General features: G+C 29.9%; 1 protein-coding gene across 1 annotated transcript in view; it reads left to right on the forward strand.

Moving 5' to 3' along the window:
- Nucleotides 1–17969, forward strand: part of LOC111704532 (dopamine D2-like receptor) — a 35170-nt gene extending 17201 nt beyond the window's left edge. Inside the window, exons 8-16 of the mRNA XM_023476789.1 lie at nucleotides 4312–4408; nucleotides 4582–4643; nucleotides 7352–7429; nucleotides 7892–7951; nucleotides 9870–9940; nucleotides 10386–10434; nucleotides 12310–12400; nucleotides 15851–15970; nucleotides 17469–17969. Of these exons, the coding sequence (XP_023332557.1) occupies nucleotides 4312–4408; nucleotides 4582–4643; nucleotides 7352–7429; nucleotides 7892–7951; nucleotides 9870–9940; nucleotides 10386–10434; nucleotides 12310–12400; nucleotides 15851–15970; nucleotides 17469–17563 (723 nt within the window). The 3' untranslated portion in view covers nucleotides 17564–17969. The remainder of the gene's footprint in view (nucleotides 1–4311; nucleotides 4409–4581; nucleotides 4644–7351; nucleotides 7430–7891; nucleotides 7952–9869; nucleotides 9941–10385; nucleotides 10435–12309; nucleotides 12401–15850; nucleotides 15971–17468) is intronic.
- Nucleotides 17970–22744: the final 4775 nt, after the last annotated feature.

The raw sequence follows: 22744 nt of genomic DNA on the forward strand, positions 1-22744 counted from the left end.
GTTTGGAGTAATAATTCATGGGTTTGGAGTAATTATCCCTGGGTTTGGAGTAAAAATCCCAGGGATTTGAGTAAAGATCCATGGGTTTGGAATAATGATCTATGGGTTTGGAGTAATTATCTCAGGGTTTGGAGTAATAATCCCAGGGATTTGAGTAATGATCCATGGGTTTGGGTTAATGATCCCAGGGTTTGGAGTAATGATCGTAGGGTTGGGAGTAATGATTCCGAGTTTGGACTCTAGGGTTGGGAGTGGGACTAATGATCCAATGATCTAATGATTTGGATTTATATTTCAAATTTTGAATTTAATAAATCTAAAATTGAAAAATCAGTGAAAATGTAAAACATCGTAACGATAGACTATTTTCTATTAAACTGAGTATTTATATAAAGTCGCAGGTTTCATAGAATTAAAAAACGTATAATTATAATTGGAATTAATTCAAATTATTGAAATAAATGAGTGTTCTAATTTTTGTAGAAATATTTTCTAAATGAATATTTAATGTGTTTTCATCTCAGTGATTTAATTAGTGTTTAATTACGAATTAAAAAACTATTTGTAAAATTTCTAACGAATGAAAAATTCGAGCTATTAAAGGGTGTTAGTAAAAAAACCACACAAAATGCAACTTATTTTGTTGTGGCTAAAAATGATAATTTCAAAGATAAAAATTAACCGATCTAAAGGTTTACATACAATTTTTATACTTTTAAACCACTCATTAGACTCTTCTTTCGATCTGACTTCCATTTTGATCTTAAAAGAAATAATTTTTTTAATTTTAAAACATACGTTCAATTTTTGCATTATTTTTTTTTGCGAAATTTTTGCATTATTTTCATATTTCATATTTTATTTTATATTTTTATACAACTACAAAGCATGAGATAATACAAATAAAAAATCACAATTTACTGTGTAGTTTGGACCCGCCTAACCAGAGTTGGTTGTTTATATTGGTTGACCCATTATGAGCGAATAAGAATTGTAAATAAATAGATAGATAGATTTTCGCATTATTTTTTCACAAAATTGTCGCATTATTTTTTTCGCAAAATTTGCGCATTATTTCTTTTCGCGAAATTTTCGCATTTTTTTTTCTCGTTATTTTCGCATTATCTATTTCGCGAAAATTTCACATTTTGAGCGAAACAGTTTGAAGCGAAATTTCGCGAAAAAAGCGAAAATTTTCGTATTTTTCGCAAGCGAACGAAATGCGAAAATGAAGCGATATGTGCGCGAAATTTTTTTTTTTACGCAAAATTTTCGCGAAACGATTTTTACTTTTCGCTTGAAACCCTAAATAAAAGCCTGTAAACGCCTCCAAAAACAATTACTTTTTGTAACTTTTAAATCTAAAATCATTTTTTTAAAAACGCCAAAGAAGAAAAGAAACACACTTAACATTGAATATCTCTTTGTAACTTCAAATATTTGAACTTCAAAACTTTTTTATCTCGCCATAAACGAAAAGAAATGCTCGTATCTTAAAAAACAGATTTTGAGAATTCCTAGAATACGTACTTTTCATAACAGGATATGTGAGATAAATACTAAAAACTGTTCTTGACAGTTTTATCCCATAGTTTCTTACACAAAATTTAGTCGTATTTTATTCATAACAGGGGAACAGGTCATCAGAAGAGAATTTATTTAATGTAACTTAAATTTATTTTGAAATACACTATGAACCATGTTTCGGTAGCTAGAAACTGGCTTAGCGGTCTGTTTAAACTCTTTTTAATTAGGCTTATGTCGAAATATTAATTCACAATTTCGACATTACATTTTCGAAGAAAAAGCTAATTGTTTAGCATTTTTTTGCGAAATTGTCGCATATTTAGATTTTTCACGAAATCACGAAATTCCGCATTGTTTTTGCTTCCTTTTGATTTTCATTTTGAATTACGATTTTCGGGACTATTTAAAGAAACTTCAAGAAGAATGAATCATTTTGAAAAATTGTATAATGGCTAATGATAAAGCTTTGTAAGAATCCAATATGATATGGGACACGCTCTGTCTGATATCTAGTTTTGGACATATTAGAACTTTACACAATGAACTATGCTTTCGGTGTGTTCTGCAGTAATGTGCAGTACATTGACCGAAAAAATAGAAGGGTTTGGTGGAGAGTGTTTAGATAAACTTCGTTAAAATGTGTAAACAATATCTTTTTCTTTGCTTGGCAATTATTTCTGTGATACCTCCTTTTCACTTAAGGTATATAAATATACGATATTAGTTTGCAAAGATAAAGAGATAAGAAAATTTATGACACAAACACATAGTTTCAAATCCCTATATCTTTGCAACCAGCTATGCCGTAGACTTTAGAGGGAGAGGGGGTTGCATCAAATAACCGCCTCCTGCACTCCCCTACACCGGCTGGTATACGGTTGAAGTAAATCTTTCGTGACTTCAATATTAAAAATACATGCATGTCCAGAAGATTTGTTATACTTCAGAGTCTACAGTTCAGATTTTAAGAAAGGAACAAAATAAAAAAATCTAGATTAAAAAAATATTCAAATTCATACATACGTTTTCTAAGTTTTAAATGATTTACTTTGAGCTGATAAATTTTGAATTGGATGTCGTGCTTAATCTTGATTGCTTAATCTGAATATCCACCATGGAAACTTTTAATTTTATTTCTAATCCGCTCTCGTTGGATGTCACATTTCCTACTACATGTAATAAAGATACGTTTGATTACAAATACAGATACGATGCTTTATCGATTGGACTAATATCCTATTGAACTATAAAACTCAGCTGTTCACAAGCCGGGTTTTTGAGCATTTAAACAAATATAAACTTAATCATGTTAATATGAACTTATTAAAAACATATTTTATCACATTTAAGGACTATAGTCCTTTTGAGACTTTTGTCTAAAAAAACATTAATCCAAAACTTATGTTCGTTCCATCGATCACTATAGTCCAATTGATATGACACCACAAAAGCGAGAAAATTAAACGGTTTTTCTAAAGTTAAAGAGTGCATCTCTAATCTCTTGAAGTTAATCGTAAGACTAATTGTATTGATCTCGATATCCGCCATTCTAAAGTTCCCAGCTCAGGGCGCCCATTGTTGTATCAATAATATTGAATAATGAAATATTTAAAAACTAAGAGTTACAATAATAAAGGTATAAAACTGTCGTCTTCTCCTAGATGTCATGTTTGCTTTGTATTGCAAAATGAATGAAGCAACGAGTATTTATATAATAATAAGCAAAACTTCTGAAGGAGGTTTTAGTTTAGATTTAGAATAAGTCAATGAAGTTTTAAAAAAATCTAACTTCAAAGAAGTTTGGCCAAGGATTGCAAAATACCTCTTTTTAAAGCTAGTAAAAGTTGAAACAAATGCAAATTCCATTTCCATTACAACCCCCCTCCCCTCTCTTTTCTATTTAAAATTTATAAATTTAGGAAGATTTGGGAAATTTATAGGAATTAGAATATCAGAGTTTGTGCCAAAGTCTCAATTCCTTTAGGAAAATATTAAAAACCTTACTGTGATGTTAACACAATCTCAAACCTTACTGTGATGTTAACACAATCTCAAACCTCACAGCAAGAAAGGGTGAGACGTAAAATAAAGACGGCCAATTTAGAGCACAAAGCATGAAACATAAATACCATATAGAATTATACGTTTATTTCAGAGAAAAGATCTTGTGCATAGTTTTTGTTTGATATTTGAATAATGTTCAAAGTAAAATTAATAATCTCTTTAACGATGATAATAAAATCCAAACAGCCGTATCCTGAAAATTAAAATTTTGATTCATACACATTTGTCATAAAATCTACCGACTGTAAAATTGCAGTTAACTAGGGTTTCAAGTGAAAAGGGGAAATCGATTCGTAAAATTTTTTTCGAATTTTTCATCTTATTAATTGTGATAAAAACATCTTTGTTGAGCTCTCAGAGAAGAGAATTCCACAAGTTTGTTTTGCTCAATTAATTGTTGCAGCTACAACACTTATGGTTTTTGCGGAATTTTTTTTAGTGAAAATACATTATCTGTGAAAAGCCTATAGCTTTTTTACACTCTTTAAACTTTATTTTATCTTTTCAATTAACAATTCGAATTCCTATCAGTTCATCGTCGAAAAATGTTAACAATCCAGTGTCAGTTATTTAAAAAATGTTAAGAACTATAGAATAGGGTGGATATATTCCTGTAGCCAATATTTTTAGAGGTATTTGAATAGTTCTTCCTTCCTTCTTTATTTTGCATTTTTTATTTGTTTTCTTTCATAAAAAAATTATTATTTTACTTTTTATCAGAATATGACTGAGTTGAACTCCACTGATGCTCTGCACCCTGAAGAGGAAGCACCGTTTGTCTGTGCGTTCTACAACCCTGATTACATCATATACTCAGGGATAGAGATGGACATCGTTTTTTAGAACGAACGAAATTCTTCGTAAAAAGGGTTTCGTTCAGAAAAACTCGAACAATCGACGAACGAATTTTTTTTTAACGAACAAAATGGATCTTTCGCGAATGATGAACGAACAAAATGAAAAAAGTCGAACGCGCCCATCTTTACTCAGGGATTGGTTCTTTCTACATTCCATGCTTTGTCATGATCATTCTCTACTTCAGAATATTCAAGGTATACTTCATTAATGGGACTGCAAACGTAATTTCAAGTGACCCTCCATGCAAAGATTGCAATGGCAAATCATCACGATATTGCATTTTTTTCTATAGCTTGAAAAGTATTTAATTCGTATAGTTCCTATATGTTTTCTTGCTATAGAAATGCGCAAGTCACGTCTGTAGAGAAACCACAATTGAAAAAAATCGGTTTTACAAATTATAAACGTTGGTATCTGCGCTAGGTCTCTTTCATTTAAAATGTTGCATCCTAATTTCAGTAAGCATCCAATGGATTTGCCCAAAGAGGAAAGGGTTACAGCCACGGGAACTACAGGTTGTCCCACGAAACATGACAGTTGATGAATAGTCTAGAATGTCATTTTCCAAATACTGGATTAGATTTAAAGACTTTTTGCAGTTTAGTTCGGTAGACAAATCTTTACTCCAATATATCTTAATCTGGGATTTTATTATAATAAAACTGACATATAATGTTTATTATTATTCTTTTTGGTATCCAACAACTTAACAAAATATGGAAGAAGAAATTTTAAAACATTCAGCCACTGTCATTTTTCGTGGGACACCCTGTATATGAATTAATCTGTGCTACTTTCTTCTAATTTAAAAATTCACATGCATGAGTTTAGGGTTGTTAATGGATACTCAACTTATTCACAAAATCTCACGAGGAAAAGTTTTTTCTCTTTTTTTTAACATAAGACACAATTTATGAAAAAATTTTGAAGTATTTTTCTTACTATTTTTTGCAAATTCTCACACGGAAAAGTTTGCTGTGAATTTTTTAAGTTTAGAGGGCATTTTTGTGAATTTTTCAAATATTTTTTTTTTAATTGGTTCCAAATAAGGATTTTAAAAACTTTACATTATTTTTCTTCTATTTAATTCTAGTTTTAATGGTTTGATATGAAAATCTTAATCTTATAAAAAGAAAAGGATGCTGAGAAAGAAAGATATGCATTTTTTCACAAGAATCAGATGGCTTAGATCTGAGCTAAATAATGAAATCTTGAAAGAAAGTTTGAATGCATTTGAGTTACAACCAAAGAAATAATTGATATTTCGCTGCAAACTGCATCCTCTGCAGCCGTATCGACCAATTTTTCTAATTTAATATTCTATATTTCTTATCTTATCTATTCCATCAATAAGATTTTGAATGCATGAATTAACGAAGTAAAAATTGATGAATTGAACAATTTTTTTTATCATCCCAAGGGAAGATCAAAACAAATCAATACACTTTCACCTATCGAGCATTCCATGACGATTTTCATAAAAATCTGTGTGAATTGCAGCTGACACAAAACACTGATTATACTCTCAATTGGCAGAGTCTATTGCTCTTCGCTTTCTGATATGATTTAGTGTATACTGTAATGACTTATATATATATATATATATATATATATATATATATATATATATATATATATATATATATATATATATATATATATATATATATATATATATATATACCTACATATATGTATGTTTCTATACAGGGTGAGTAAAAAAACGGGAATAGCGATGTTTTGCACAAAATTGAAATGGGTCAAAAATACGATATATTTATGGAACATTGTACAAAAAGTCCACGAAACCAATCTTTTTTGATGAAATAATGAAATTTCTTTAAAAACTGTTGAGGAAATGCTTATTTTATTATTTTCCAAAGTTTCTTAAAAATCTTTAAAGAAATTACAAAAATCCGCAAAAATTTGTGAAGTAGAAATCTGCGGCTTTAATAAGGCGCATTAATTTTTATAAGATCAGCGGATATCTTTTACCTTTTACAGAAGGTAAAAAGAGGTTTTCAATGTGAAATTTTTAGGAATTTAACAAAAAGTGTGCGTTGTCCCTCAAAATTTATATTCTTAAATTTGAACTTTTTTGTTTAGTTTTTGTTGTCATATTTTTATTTTTTATTTTAGAATTTTTATTAAATTTTAGAAAACAATAGACTAAACATATCTTCCAATAATTCAAAAACAAGAAATTTTATTTTGTCACAAAAAATTTTTTTTATGTTTAAAATTTTAAATAAAATTCAAAGTAGACAAAAATTTTGAAAATGTTGTGCTAAACAGCGCTATATAAAATTCTGGTTATTTTTCTCACTCACCCTGCATAAATATTAATGATGTTGACTTGTAACGTTGAATATTAATATAACTTATCACCTACCAATACACAGTTCTGTAACATATATCTTCTGTCTCACTAAATCTAAAAAATAAACTATAAAAATAATGTCGGATACAACTTTTTGATACAGGGATACCCACAAAAAATGGGACTTGCATTCAGGGTTCCTTGAAGGCAAAAACTGGCTTATTTCTGTATTAATCATTTAATAAACCATTAAAATACTCAATTGAATGCATCCTGAAACCAAAAATTAATCTTAAAATCGTTACATTTTTATATTTAGGGTTGTCTTTACAGAGGCCGAATTTAAAGAGTTTGAGCTGCGTCCTAAATTTAAGCCGCGGCTCAAATATGGTTGGCTCTACTTGAAATTGTATTAATTTTTTGAAAATTTAACCCGACGCAAAATTGAAACCGGGTTTTGGCAGATTTAAACCGCGGCTCAAATTCCTTAAATTCGGACACAGTCTGATAATTTGCGAGTAACCCTGTACTGACATAATTGCAGAAACTTTATATTCTTGATTGTTATTATGATATTTATAGACATTGCATGATCGTGGTAAGATGAAAGAATTAAAGAAACGTCTGAAGTGTAATAATTCTCATAATGAAAATATCAAGGTAAAACTGAATCAAATTAAAAACAAAAAAGAAAATTGTCAATAAAAATATAAAATCAAAATACAGTCAAAAAGAATGGGTTTACACCCTTTGCTAATGATAGATGTCAAGTCTACTATAGTCAACGAGAATAATTTCTACTTTTGCTGAATCAATATGTATTTATAAGTTCAATGAATGCATTCCTGAAAATGTTTTGATTATTTGAGTGCTGACTAATTATCTACTTGTAAATGCACAATGAATGTATATTCAGTTGAGATTTCAATATGTATACTTTGTTTCAACAAAAACTATTAAACAAAATTATCAAACATTATATTTTGAATTGGCTCATAATAAAGTTTCTTATGTGTTTTATTTTAAGCTGAGCCATCATACACTATTATTTTGTATTTTGTGTTTGAAAATAAATACTATAACTATAATAAAACATTAAACTCTCAAAGAAATTTTGTTTAGGAAAGCACTTTCATAGTCAAGCAAGCAGATTACCCTAAAGCCCCAGGAACAGAAAATAAGGTAAATAAAGGAACTGTATACGTAACTTGAGTTGAATAAAGGGACGGCATACGTATCTAGAGTTGAATAAAGGGACTGTATACGTAATTAGAGTTTAATAAAGGAACTGTATACGTAACTAGAGTTGAATAAAGGGACTGTATACGTAATTAGAGTTGAATAAAGGGACTGTATACGTATCTAGAGTTGAATAAAGGGACTGTATACTTATCTAGAGTTGAATAAAGGTACTTTTTTATGTAATTAGAGTTGAATAAAGGGACTGTATACGTATCTAGAGTAACATAAAGGGACTGTATACTTATCTAGAGTTGAATAAAGGTACTTTATACGTAATTAGAGTTGAATAAAGGAACTGTATACGTAACTAGAGTTGAATAAAGGAACTGTACACGTAACTAGAGTTGAATAAAGGAACTGTATACGTAACTAGAGTTGAATAAAGGAACTGTATACGTATCTAGAGTTGAATAAAGGAACTGTATACGTAACTAGAGTTGAATAAAGGGACTGTATACGTAATACGAGTTGAATAAAGGGACTGTATTCGTATCTAGAGTTGAATAAAGGGACTGTATACGTAATTAGAGTTGAAAATTCCACGTGGATTTAACGGTTCTGTCAATATATACCAGAAAGCTGCATGTGACTTTCGATTACAATTTGACAAACTAAACATAATTCTTAGTCTTAATTCTAAAATACTTTTTTGTCGGCATATATATATTTGAATAAAAAAGTACAAAATAAACAAATCCGTTTTAAGACCAAACATTACAGAAGAAACCGAATCCTGCTCACTCTGGCTAGTCCGGGGTGATTTAAATAAAATTTAGGTTTCCCAAAACAAGTAATTTATATCATAAATCATATCATAAATCATATCATAGAAAATGTCCAAATAAAGCACTTTTAAACCCTGGAAAAACGACATTATCTCCCATATTTTTGATCAGATAAGATTTAAAAAGTGCACGTTATTAGGGAATGCCTTTTTTTAGCAACGGTCGCTTAAAATTACAATGACAATCTTTTGAGTATTATATTTTATTGAGTTTAGTTAGCTGTTTCTTTTTCCAAATAACAGATATAGATTTACTTCATCTTTATGTCAAATGCAATTTCTGTGGCAGTTCAATCGAACATTTTGTATGATTTATTTCAAAAAAATGTTTATTTCGCATAAATAGAGAGATTTAGATATTCAGAAGGATCGCCGCCCCAACTTATTCTGGCTTGGTTCCATTAAATTGACATAAAGTGGATTTTGGTAAAGAAAATGTGAACTGATGAACCAAACCTTCTTTGATTAAAGGGACTGTAAACGTAATCCTTCATGTAAAGATGACAATCCTTGATTCACAACATGTACCCTGTATAGCTTTTTCTGATCAAGCATGAATTTGATATTCATGTTTTTGTTTCTTAAAACTGTTTTCATTTGCGGTTTCTCTGAAAAAGTGACTCACGCAGTTCTTGCTTAGGAAAAGCAATGGAGAAATTAAAAGAATTAAACACTGCAGAGTCAGAAAAACAACATTATTTTCTACATTTTTGAGCACAAAAAGGTTTAAATGTTGTAAATCGGGGATTGTCATTGCATTGAGGGTAACTTAAAATTACGCTTAAAGTCTTGGGTTTCCAGCAAACGAAACGTTTTGCGAAATTTCGCTTTTTTCGCGAAAATAAATGAAGCGAAATTTTCGCATTACTTTTTATGAAATTTTCGCATTTTTTTGCGAAACAGATTGAAGCGGAATTTCGCGAAAGAATTAAAAATTTTCGCATTTTTCGCAAGCGAACAAAATGCGAAAATTAAGCAAAATGGTCTCTAAAAAAAAATTTTCGCGAAACGATTTTTCCTTTTCGCTGGAAACCCTAGTACAGTCTCTTTATGTTAATTACATGATTGTTCTAGGGAGTTGAGGAGCAAGATGCAGATGTTAAGGAAATTATATTACCAGTAGCATCCAGTTCCCAAGAATCAAGGTATTTACAGGGTTTACCTCAAACAATAAGATTTTAATGACGACCTATAATCTTTAAATGTTATGCACTAAAGTTTAGATTTGCTTTACAGTTTCCCTATAGTCGTTTTTAAAGTCTCATCTGCCACAAACTCTATTTTGTAATCCTTGGCAACCCCTTGTCGTAAACCTTAGATATTTTAAACTGTGAATTGATCTGTTAGATCCAGTAATCTAAGATTAAAATACTAAAGGTTTACAACATCAGGTTGCAAAGATATGAAGATAAGAAAATTTAAGGTAAATCTCATTTTTAAATATTTATTATTTTTATGTCTAAATTGTTTAACCTTTCTAGAATTCATTTGCTTTTTAATCGTATAAACATAATCAAATAACCTAGACTAGTATTAACACATTTGAACATGATGGTATTTTTATGTAATAAAACCCAATATATCTTGTAGGAAGGTTTGCTGTCAGTGCTCTCAAGTTATTACGGAGAAGAAGAAGAATGTAAGCAATGTCTGAACCTATTTTGTTTGGAATTTCCAATTATTCATGTTGCAATGTTGCATGCTGGTTATTGATTTGCATACTTTACGTTTTCTTGCCTGACTTTACAAATTCTAACAGTTTTACAGGAAATTGGTTTAAGTACAAAATAAAGTTTTTATTGTTTGGACTTAAAGGGACTGTACGCGGCATTTTAGGTGACAATCTTTGCAAAGATGGAAATGTCCGATTCACATGAGACAAAAGATATCGTCGTTTTTCTGTGAGTTTCTTCATTGCCTTTTATAAGCAAGAAATGCGCAAGTCACTTTCGCAGAGAAACTACAATTTTGTTTTAATCTGTGCATGGAGGGTCGCTTGAAGTACCTTTACATTCTCCTTAACTAATTATTGCAAGCTTTTATTTAATCTTTTTTCATGGACAACATTTTCAAACTTAAAGCTTATTTTTCCCTCCCTTCGGTTCTTTTTTATTTATTTTCATGCATAATTGTATGCACTGAATACCCAGGAAGGATTATAGTAAAGATCAATTTGTAACTGTGCTTTATCAGTTATGACAGATGGCACTTTAATGCAAACACAGAGTTGATTTTTGTCTATAAAGAAACAGATTAATGAGAAATATACTCTGGTACTCTCTTACTGAAATATGTATTTCTCTGAAATAGAAATCACTACTAAAGATTTTACTTTAAAAAAAATTTGGTGAACCATTGTCTTTGAATTCTATAAGATTTTTTTCTTTAATTTCTTTGATAAATCATCCTGACATGATTAAACAATTACCATATTCTTATTCATTTTTAAAAGATGGGATAAAGTAACCTTTTTTCAAATTCTTTTTTTTCGAATAATGTTTCCAGCAATTACAGCAAATAATACTTTTTGATTAGATTTTTCAAATTAGTCATGCAAGTTTGTTCTAGCATTCATATTTCTGATAGTTTTTATAAAAGTACGACATAGCTTTTGATAAAAATTCAATGCATTTAAATGCAAAACACAATTAAAAAGTTGAAAATGCTTAAAAGAATAAACAAATCAAAAGTCTTTTGATCTTTTGAAGCTTTCAACCCTTAAGCTCTTTCCTCACAATCCTCATATAAATTTTTTTCCGAATATATGCTCTTAATAGAAAATAAATGTATCAATCTTATCCATCAAATCTGCAAGAATCCGTGCACATTGCATTTCCGTCTATCCAGTATCCATTATCAATATCGTATCATTGATGTGATAGTATTCCCCAGCCCCCCTTGCTATATCATAATGGAAAAATATTTAATCTAAGAGAATGTCATAACTTTTTTTCAGCAAAATTCAATACAAAGCTTTCGCTTTGAGTCTTCATTACAGAGACGCAATAGGGATGCAATAAAATATGGCAGGGAATATTCAGTAAATGAAGAGATATGAAAATTTTCAACTTTGTCACAAATTGCAACCCTAAAACCAGGGCCATTCCATGTAACATATTGCAACTCTTTAGATATAATTTAATTTTGCAACCCTAGGAATGTAATGTTACATTGTGATCCTAAGGATACAATTTCAGCCCTAAGGATACAATTTAACATTGTAACCTTAGGAATTCAATGTTACTTTGCAACTCTAGAAATATAATGGAAAATTACAACCCTAGGGATGCAATTAGGGTTTCCAAAGCAATAAGATTTTACTTGCGCACAAAGGTGTGCAGTTTGAGAACAGTTGCGCGCAATTCCGCGCACCGGAATTGCGATTGGAAACCCTTGATGCAATGTAAATATCAGGGATTCAATAGTGTAATATTTGTTTTCAAAAAAGCTTGTCTCCCAATCCATGTTTGGCATAAATGCTTTCGTTCTAAAGTCTTAAATGGTAAAATTTTAGTTAAAGAAACAGAAGAAGAAAAAGAAGAAAAAAGATAAATCTGCACAGAGGAAGGAAAAGAAAGCTACCAAAACTTTAGCAATAGTTCTAGGTAATAATGAATTTAGACAAGGTTATAATGCAAGGAAAGTTATTTCAAAGGTGTACGCATATTTGCAGCTGCTATAATGTAAATATTAATAGAATTGAAATTTAAAAAAATAAATATGTTAAAATTTCAATCCCGATAGCTTAATCTGAATATCCAATGTGGACACTTTTAATGCCATACATAATCCGCTCTTTTTCTCTCTTTTTGGATATACCTAACAGATTCCGCTGAATGAGTGTTCTCTCATTAAATGGAATGTAACATTTCAAGTGTCCTTGTATCTGATCGTCTTTTTCAAGGTTATAATGCAAGGAAAGTTATTTCAGAGGTGTACGAATCTTTTGTAGTGCAGTGTACTGTCACTAGGCGGTAATGTAAACACAAGATGGATGTCACAGCCTGACATGGGATCCATCTTCTACATAAATAAAAACAATGAAATATTCTTGCCATAGGAAACTATTATGTGAATTATCAAAATTATCAAAATCCAATGCTTTTAACCTCCTCGGATACTAAACGAACACTGATGCATCTATTCTTGTTTACTAATTCCGCCCAGAGAGAACTGGTTTCACATATGTACGCATAGTATAGGCAACTCCAATTAACTTTCCTTGCATTATAACCTTGGATTTAGGTCTAAAATTCAATACGACCTAATTATCTAGGTTTATAAACATAAATATGACAAAAATTTCAATGTCAAAAAAAAATACAGCAAAGATAAGTAATTTTTGAATTTTACCTAACAATAGAGTAGTAATAGCTAAATATAAGATTTACAGAAAAAAAATCTGAAGCAGGCGAATTAAAAATGTTTGCTGTTTAGATATTTCATTGAAATTTTTTATTTCTTTAAGCCAATAATACGAATGTAGTCTGTTTTTGCAGTTTTTTTTAGTATTACCTTTGAGTCTTTACAATCCCTGCATGCAGAAAGTCGTCTGCTAAGGAACTGAGTTTTTTCCACAAACTCAAATCCCTTTATCCCTTTGATATTTTGATATTTTGAAACTTGAAATATTTGATTTTACATAATTCATAGTTTGAAATATCTTGGTCTACGACATTGGATGAAAAAGATATAGGGATTAGAAAATCAGAGTTTGTGGCAAAGACTCAAATCCTTTTGTCTGGGCCATTTAAAGTTTTATAATTTTCGTGTTTTGGCGTCTTTTCCAGACTTAAACAATTTCTTCTATAATATACAGTTTTTATTTAATTTGATAGAGATTTTAACGGTTAAGAAATTAGTATGAATCTTGGGTTGAAATACTATTTTTTTAAATTTTTTATGAAGGAATTTAGTCTTTGCCACAAATTCTTATTTTCTAATCTGTATATCTGTGTATTGTATATAAATATAAATATCAAAGGTTTACACCATCAGGTTGCAAAGATGTAAAGATTAGAAAATTTAAGTTTGTGGCAAAGAATCAATTCCTTTACATAGCTATTTTTGAGACGGCACAAATTAGAAATAAGGATAAATCACTGTTTTTGTTTTCACATAATCATAAAATAATAGAACTTATTAATCTCAAAGTATTTTAATTTTCAAGTCCTTTCAGCCGAGTTGGTTTAGCTTTATCATACTAAATTCGAATTTTATTGGATCAATCATTTAAAGTTTGATAAACCAAAATTTCAAACTTCCAGGTAGTTAATCAAATCTTTTGTATTAAGAGTTTTCTTAGCTACTATCTCTCATTTTAATCAATCTTATTCCTTAGTACAATATATAATGTATAGAGACAGAGAATTCCCTCCCATTTGTAACAATATTCTATTAATGGGCTAACATGGGCGCTTGGCGCCCACACTCCTGTGATTAATTTGGTCTTTTAACTGTTCTTTAAGATTCGGCCATTAAAATAATTTTCAAATTTTGGCAGATATTTTTCGAATTTGCGAATTAAAAAGAAATTCCAACTATTTTCAAGATTTTTCATTTCAGTTTTGATGTTCCATAAACATTCCCTGGGGTCATGTGAGGTCCCAAAAAAGGTTGAGTTAGTCCGATCGGTTCAGCCGTTTTGACGTTTTGGGGTTACAATCAAACAAACAAACATACAAGCAAAGTATATATATATATATATATATATAAAATGTTCTTCTATCCATTGATAAACCACAAATCCAGAATTATTGGAAAACTAATAAAGAAACTTTTGATAAGGAAGAATTCCTAAAAAATATATTTTTATTTCAAAACATTTCTGGTTTGAACAATGATCCTGTGTTTGAGATTTTCTTTTGGTAAACAATTCATTGTTTTTCTTTTCTTTAATTTTAATAGAAACAAATATTTTCAAGGACTTTACAATTTTTTTCTTAGATTTCAATCTAATGTGATGTAATTAAATTTTACATCATTGCATGGTATAAACAGTCTTTATTTGAATATTCTTGGCATGCTACCATTAAACATGTCTTTCATTGTTTTATGATTAAAGTTTTTTTTTTTAAATGAGGTTTGTGACCTTTAGTTTGGTCAATTTGTCATCCTACTGTTAGAAGTGCATTTTACAATATCAAAATTGACATAAATGTCAATGATAAATGAAAAAAAAAATGAAACTCGAAGTTTATATTTAAGAATAATGAAGATCTTAAGCAAGTTTAAAATATATATTAAACTTCTCTAAAAGTAACAAACGTTGATTTTGATTAAAGGTATATGATCATTTAAACACCAAAATTTCTCATTTATCTTAAAACGTCACTTTTTTGCTTTGATACAAGATTTCAAACTTTTGTGATGATTTCAATTTCTTTGAATACAACTATCTAAAGGTTGAATTTTTTATTTTTGCTTCAATTTGAAGCCTTTAAGTTGTGTATGAAAACACACTGTACACTGTACAGTCGTCTCTGAAATCTAAAGTTTCATTCTTTGTTAGTAAAACTTTACAGGCTATCTTTCAGTGGTTTTCAATTCTAGAGCTGAAAAATTTAGAATTGCGGATATCGAGATCAATGCTTAATCAGCTCTTTTTATTAATCTCTATCTAGGTTAAATAGATCTTTAGTTTGTAACCTGAAAAGTTTATAAAATTCAACCAATAGAGAGGCGAATGCAGAATTCCGAACAGCTAATCAGAAACCGGGAAATTTGAAATGTTGCATTCCATTTAATGAGAGAACTCCAATAAAGGGATATCCAAAAAGAGAGAAAAAGAGCGGATTATGTATGACATTAAAAGTGTCCACATTGGATATTCAGATTAAGCTATCTGCATTAAGGGTATATCTAATTCTAAAAGTTCCCAACTGTTTTTTTTAACATATTTATTTTTTATTTTCATTTTAACAAAATTCTATAAATATTTAGATTACAGCAGCTGCAAATATTTTGACATTTTTGTTTTTCTAAATCTCCATTTTCTTCTGTTTTCTCGTGAATAATCCATCGTACTATTGTTCTATAGCTCTGTTTATACTTAGTTTGCTTCCTGGTGTGCTGGACACCGTTCTTCCTGTGCAGTCTGTTGGACGCTCTCAGCATGAAGTTCAACTTGAACACAAGTCCAGGGGAGGTCGCCTTCTTCGCTACAACTCTCCTAGGCATCATATCCATTTAAAATAGATCTTTCTTCAGTCAGTAGCGTGTATTTATTTGTTATGGGACGAGATTTAACAAATAGTTAGACGTAGTTGAACTACGTAAACTTAGTTGAACCACTTAAAAGGACTGTAAGCGTAATGTCAAGAAACTTTCCAATTAAAGTTAGAAATTTCCAATTCACAACGGTACCATTTAAACCTTTGTATGCACATCGATATGGTAGATACTCTCTCATTTGTATATCTACTGAAGATATTGAGTGCCTGGAGTCTGAAATTTAAAAGAGTATCGGTGAACAAAACTTCCGAGTTTCCTTTTTGGGATCTTAACATTTTGTAGATTTTGATTTAAAAGATTCAACAAAAAAGAAGAATACATGAAGAAACTATAAAAATAATATTTCATAACAAAAATATTGATATCAACAAAACTGCCTCACCCCATTCGTGAAACCCGGGTTTCAAAACTGGTTTTCATATTGATACCCTGTCTTAAGTTTTGGGCTCGGGGGACTCGATCGGTTACAGTGTACACTGTACACTACGTGCTAGTGTATACTCGCCAGGTTTCTTGGCACTTAATTTCCCGCTTAATAAATAAGAATATCTACAATATCCTTGATCAGATCAGACAACGGTTTAAAGGGTATTGTTGTAATTTGAACATGCCACTTAACGAATAGAAGGTCACATAAAATTACGCTTGCAGTCCCTTTGAGTAGATCGATAATTCTTGGATCTGGTCTGAGAATTTTTGTGCACACTCGGTCATTGAAACTATCCGTAACTAGTTCAACTATCTAGTTCAACTAGCTCGCTTTTGAATAATTCTAACATTGGAATCAAAGCACAACAAAAGTTATCATATTCTGGCATGAATTGGAGAGGGTACTCATGAATGTAAATAATTAATTTTTATTATTGACTTTTTTAAATTGAGATCTTGGAAAAAAAACTCTCAAAAGTCTTCACGAATGAATAATATTTTTTAACAATCATTTTTTTATTTTCTGTTACCAATTTCGTAAAACAATATTTTCTTTTCATTCATAGAGCTTTTATAAACTGGATCAAATACTTTTTATAAATAATATTGAAATATCTCTGTACCAGTTCCTGCTCATAAGGAATGACTCATTGCCACAAACTCTGATTTTGAATCCCTATATCTTTGCATCTTAATGTCGTCGAAAGGTAGACCTGATATATTTCAAACTCTGAGTTCTGGTAGCCTTTGATTGTATAAGTTTTAAGAAATAACAAAGGTTTACACTATCAGGTTGCAAAGATATTGTAATTCGAAAATTTTAGTTTTTGGCAAAGACTCAATTCTCTTGATTATTAAAAAAAACAAGTTTTATTTATCTGAACAACACAATTTAAAATTCAGCTGAACACGGCAATGAAAACAGTTCTATAAAATACTATAACTTTGGCTGTCTCCATCCATTATTTTAGATTTAAATTAAATATTATTTAATCCGATATGATGGTTCAGGATATATCAATTCCTGCGTTAATCCAATAATCTACACAATTTTCAATCCAGAGTTTAGAAAAGCCTTCAAAAGAGTTCTTGGACTAGGCCACTAGACAAACCTCTAGGCCACTAGACAAACCTCTAGGCCACTAGACAAACCTCTAGGCCTCTATACAAACCTCTAGGCCTCTACACAAACCTCTAGGCCTCTAGACAAACCTCTAGGCCACTAGACAAACCTCTAAGACAATATGTGGAAGAGTTACAAAGTACACAAGAGAGTCCTGGACACAAAAATAGTGGATACATATACCTAGGATACAAAAGTACAAGAGTTATTTGCTTAGGATGAAAAGTTCCAGATTTTAAGTCTATGTACTTGAGCTTTAGATAACTGAACAATGTGTTGGTAAATCTTCTTCCTCTGATTAAAGTGAACAATTAAAAACTTGATAGAAATTTACTAAATTATGAACATTTTGTTAAATATTTCTAAAAAGTATGTTTTGTATATTTATTGTTATAATGTTGTTAATATTTAACCAAAATGTAAATTTTTTGCTATCCGTTAAAGGAATTGAGTCTTTGCCAATTTTCTAATTCCTATATCTTTTTACCCAATAAGTAGAACTTATATATGTCAAACTAAAAATTATATCTAAACATCTAATCTAAGTTTAAAATATCAAAGGTTTACAACACCAGGTTGCAGAAAAATTGGCCTTAGAAAATTTGCGACTCAACTCCTTTAAAAATTATTTTAACGCGTTCATGTCAGTTTCAGATTTATATTTTATCTTGAATATAAAGAGTGTATTTTTGACAAAACTGTCATTGTCATTCGATGACACAAGTGACAAATCCCATTTACCGCTGTCATTTTCCACAAATTTATTCATGGTATATTTATGCTAAATACAACCTTGCTTTTGCAATACAAAAATAGGTGAAATTTTCTTGAATGCGGATTTTTTTAAACTTAAAAAGTTGAGTTAAAAAATGTTGTTCTTCAGCACAAAGTTGAAAAACTAACAAATGCATCATAAAAATGCAGACTCACTGCACAAAGTTTAAGAGAGAAACAGAAATTATAAAGAAATCAGGTCTTTGCCACAAGCTCTAATTTTCTAATCATTATATCTTTGCAACCAAATGTCGTAGTTCGTTGATTTTTCAATCTATGGATGCTGATAGATCAAATAACCTAAGATATAAAATAATAATAATTCCCGTTTGCTTTCAGCTATACACTTGTATATTTTAAGATTGTTGTAACAATTGTATTGGTTTTAAATGACCCTATTTTTAAGTGATAACGGAATGTCTATTCACGTATCTCTGACCCTTTCGTAAAAGTAAATTCAACCTAAAGTCTGACCGCGTCAACCTTGTTGCACCGGCTAGTCCTATTAAGCGTCTGCTATATCTACCCAATGTCCGGGGGATACAATACTAACTGGGACCGGAAAGGTTGACCCGGCTCGGAAATTCAAATGTACTACGACTGCCAATGATTATGGAGTTGCTTAAAATGTATCAATTATTTCAATTTATGTAGGACATTATAAAGCACCAGACAAAATCCTTTTGAAATCTCTTCTCTTGAGGGTAAAACAGAATTTTAAATTTTCTTTTTGCTAAAAATATATGAAAGTTCTTGAAATAATGTAAATACAGTTTTTTGCCTGGGCAATATTTCTTTTATCCGCGCACAAACAAATAAATCACTTTTTGTTCCGACATATTGATGTTAAGAGTAAAATTGCGGAATTGAATAAAATAAATATGTTTCTGGTATGTGTTATTGTAACCTTTAGCATATATGAATTAAACTTGTGATAATTATAATGTATATATGTATTGTTTATATATACCATGCTACTTAAAAAATGAAATTGTACGAAAAATATTGAATTTAATGTTCTTGAATGTACATTGTAAACATGAACCCCTTTATATGAGATGTAGCCTCTTTATTTTGTTACAAGTTCTAACATTGTTGTAAAATATTTAAGAAATAAAGGGATAGGTCACAAGTTTCAAACAAGGTTTGTTCAACAACATTGTCAAGTTGATAATCATATCAAAAATATTTACAGTTTATTTACAAGATTAAGACATTTAACTGCTTAATATGTAGGACTATGAGAGCCATATTTTAAAGAATTAAAAATTCGTGACCTGTCCTACAGGGTGTCCCGCGAAACATGACAGTCGGTAAACAATTTGGAATGTCTTCTTCCTTATTAATATTAAAGACTTTTGGCATTTTTTTTCGTACGGTAAAATTGTTTACTAAAATATATTTTACTTTGAAACCAATTTTACTATAATATAACTACCATTGAATATTTTTATTGGTAGTAAACAATTTAAGTAATTATGGAAGAAGACATTTTAAATTATTCACCAACTGTCATGTTTCGTGGGATACCCTGTATTAGAGAATAAATGTATTATATATATATATATGAGTGTCTTGATAAATAAAAACGTTGCTATACCAAGCACAAGCTGAGTATAGTTTATGCAGTTTAACAAGAAGAAATGAACAAATAAACAATTATGATCAAATTAAAAAAGAAAATCAATACCGAGAGTAAAATTAACAGTAAAAGCTCCCAACTTTTATATTGTTAATGGGAACAGGGCTTACTGCGTGTTTCTCTAGGGGAGGGGGGGGGGATCAGCAATATCAAGTTTACGCCATAAACCTTTTATTTAAGTCAAATAAGGCTTAGTCACACAATAAGTTCGTCCTAAGAGAAGTTTTTAAGTCGTAGTAATGTTTAGTTGAAGTTCTGAAAACTCTTAAAACATCTAAAAATAAAAAAATACTTATAATTTTTTTTATAAAACTATAGTGTATGAAACTATCGTTAATAAAACTGTAGTGTATGGAACTATCGTTTATAAAACTGTAGTGTATGGAACTATCGTTTATAAAACTGTAGTGTATGGAACTATCGTTTATAAAACTGTAGTGTATGGAACTATCGTTTTCAAAAGCTTAAAACTAACACTTTGTTATAGTTTTAACAATTCGGTTTTTCCAAAAACGAATGTTTGTTATTTTTTAAAAATCCAAAAGGATCCGAGATCGTTTTTAAAACTATGCCGATCCCTAATTCTTACTCATAACTAGCCATTTTTGTTTGATTTTGTTGTCGTCTTTTAGACTATTACTTATAACCAAAGAGAAAAGAATATATATTAGAGTGGAATTTAGAAAATTCATCGGTATGAATTTTGTCGTTCCCTTTCAGCCTGAAAGGGAGTTCAAAGTGTACAAATCATGGAAATGTTCACAAATTATATGCAGTAGAGTACATGATGATTGTTCATTTATGAAACAAGCCTATTTCATAATTTGGTTTTCTATATTTATAATATATATATACAGGAATCTAATAACAATACAGGTATTTCAATGATCATAGTACTCAATGTCTTATGAAGTCATAATATATTTTTATATCTTACATCAATTTGTAGTTTATTACCATAACAAATTCATGAGGTAATATCTTAATTTTCATAAAGTGCTTATATTAAAACTAAATGATCACATTTTTAAATTTTTAATTGAGATTTTAGATTACACATGATAAATTTGTTTTTTATTATTGGAACTAAGGTTTCTGCATACAATTCCTTTTTATATCTTCTACTTTGAATCATAATCAAAAATTCGGAGATTTTCACCACTTTTGCCGTAATTCAATCAACCCAGGGAAGATTTGACAAAAATGCGGGAAATAGATTTATAAGAATTGTTAGAAATAGAAAGAAAATGAATCGTGTCCTTGGTCCACAAAATGTAAAGCCTAAAACGAAAGAATAATAAAAGAAATATTATTTTCGTCGACAGTTGGAACTATAGCACAAATTTTCTCAATATATCTTTAATTGTAAGAGTCTGGCAAGAAATCATAATCATTGGAGTACTATTGGAGCCCCTTTCATTGGAGATCCCCCAGGACGTTTCGTTGGAGACTCCAAGATTCTCGATGGAGAATATTTTTGGTGGAGACCTCATAATTTCGTTGGAGACCCCCATATTCCCGTATGAGACCCCTTTGTTGTTGGAGACACCTAGATTCTTGTTGAAGATCCCCAGATTTTATATTGGAGACCTCTTAACGAAAAAAAAATGAGATATCCAATGAAAAACTGCGGATCTCCAATGAAAATCTAGTAGTCCAATGAAAATCTTGGGTCTCCAACGAAAATATGGAGTCTGCAATAAAAATATGGGTATCCAATGAAAATCTTGGGGTCTCCAATGAAAAAGGGGCTCCAATGCTACTCCAATGATGATGATTTCTTCCCAGACTCTAATTGAAAAAAAATATTTAAAAAACACAGTATATACAAACACAATATACAAACACAGTATATACAAACACAATATACAAACACAGTATATAAAGAACACAATATACAAACACAGTATATACAAACACAATATACAAAAACAGTATATACAAACACAATATACAAACACAGTATATACAAACACAATATACAAACACAGTATATAAAGAACACAATATACAAACACAGTATATACAAACACAATATAACAGTATATACAAACACAATATACAAACACAGTATATAAAAAACACAATATACAAACACAGTATATACAAACACAATATAAAAACATCATTATTTAAAATTTAAAATTCGGTGATGGTGATGGACCCAGCCTCTGTAGAGTAAAAAAGTAGATGTTAGTTCCACATTTCTTGAAAATATATTTCGGTCTGGTTTGACCCTCGTCAGTTCTAACGATATCATAACAATCAAAATCGATAAAAAAAATATAAAAATGTTTGTTAAAAATCACAAGAAAATGAACAAACAAAAAGGATTATTCAAAATAAAAATTTGGGCTTTCAAATGGACATCAGGGAAACAAACTCAGATTATCAGATGGAAAAAAGATAATTTACAAATATTCACTTTAAAAAAATGTTTTAGGACAATTATTATTCCTTTACTTTAAATTGAACCTCCAAATTAAAAACGAAAACAAATTTGAAATAAGATGGCTTTTTCAGATACTTGCAAAACTTTTATTTCCAAATTTAATTTTCAACAGTCGGCGTCGTATATATCAATACAATGAAGACGACTCCGTTTTAATTTTTTTTATTTCTACCAAGCTTTCAAATAGCATGGATACACAAATAACGCGTAATTAAATAGATTAAACAACTGATAGAGTAATAAAATGAAAAGAGGCGGCAATTTGTAGATTTGGCGGACCTCAGGTTTTTAATAAA

The sequence above is a fragment of the Eurytemora carolleeae genome, unplaced genomic scaffold, assembly GCF_000591075.1.
Source record: "Eurytemora carolleeae unplaced genomic scaffold, Eaff_2.0 scaffold613, whole genome shotgun sequence".
NCBI lineage: Eukaryota > Metazoa > Arthropoda > Copepoda > Calanoida > Temoridae > Eurytemora > Eurytemora carolleeae.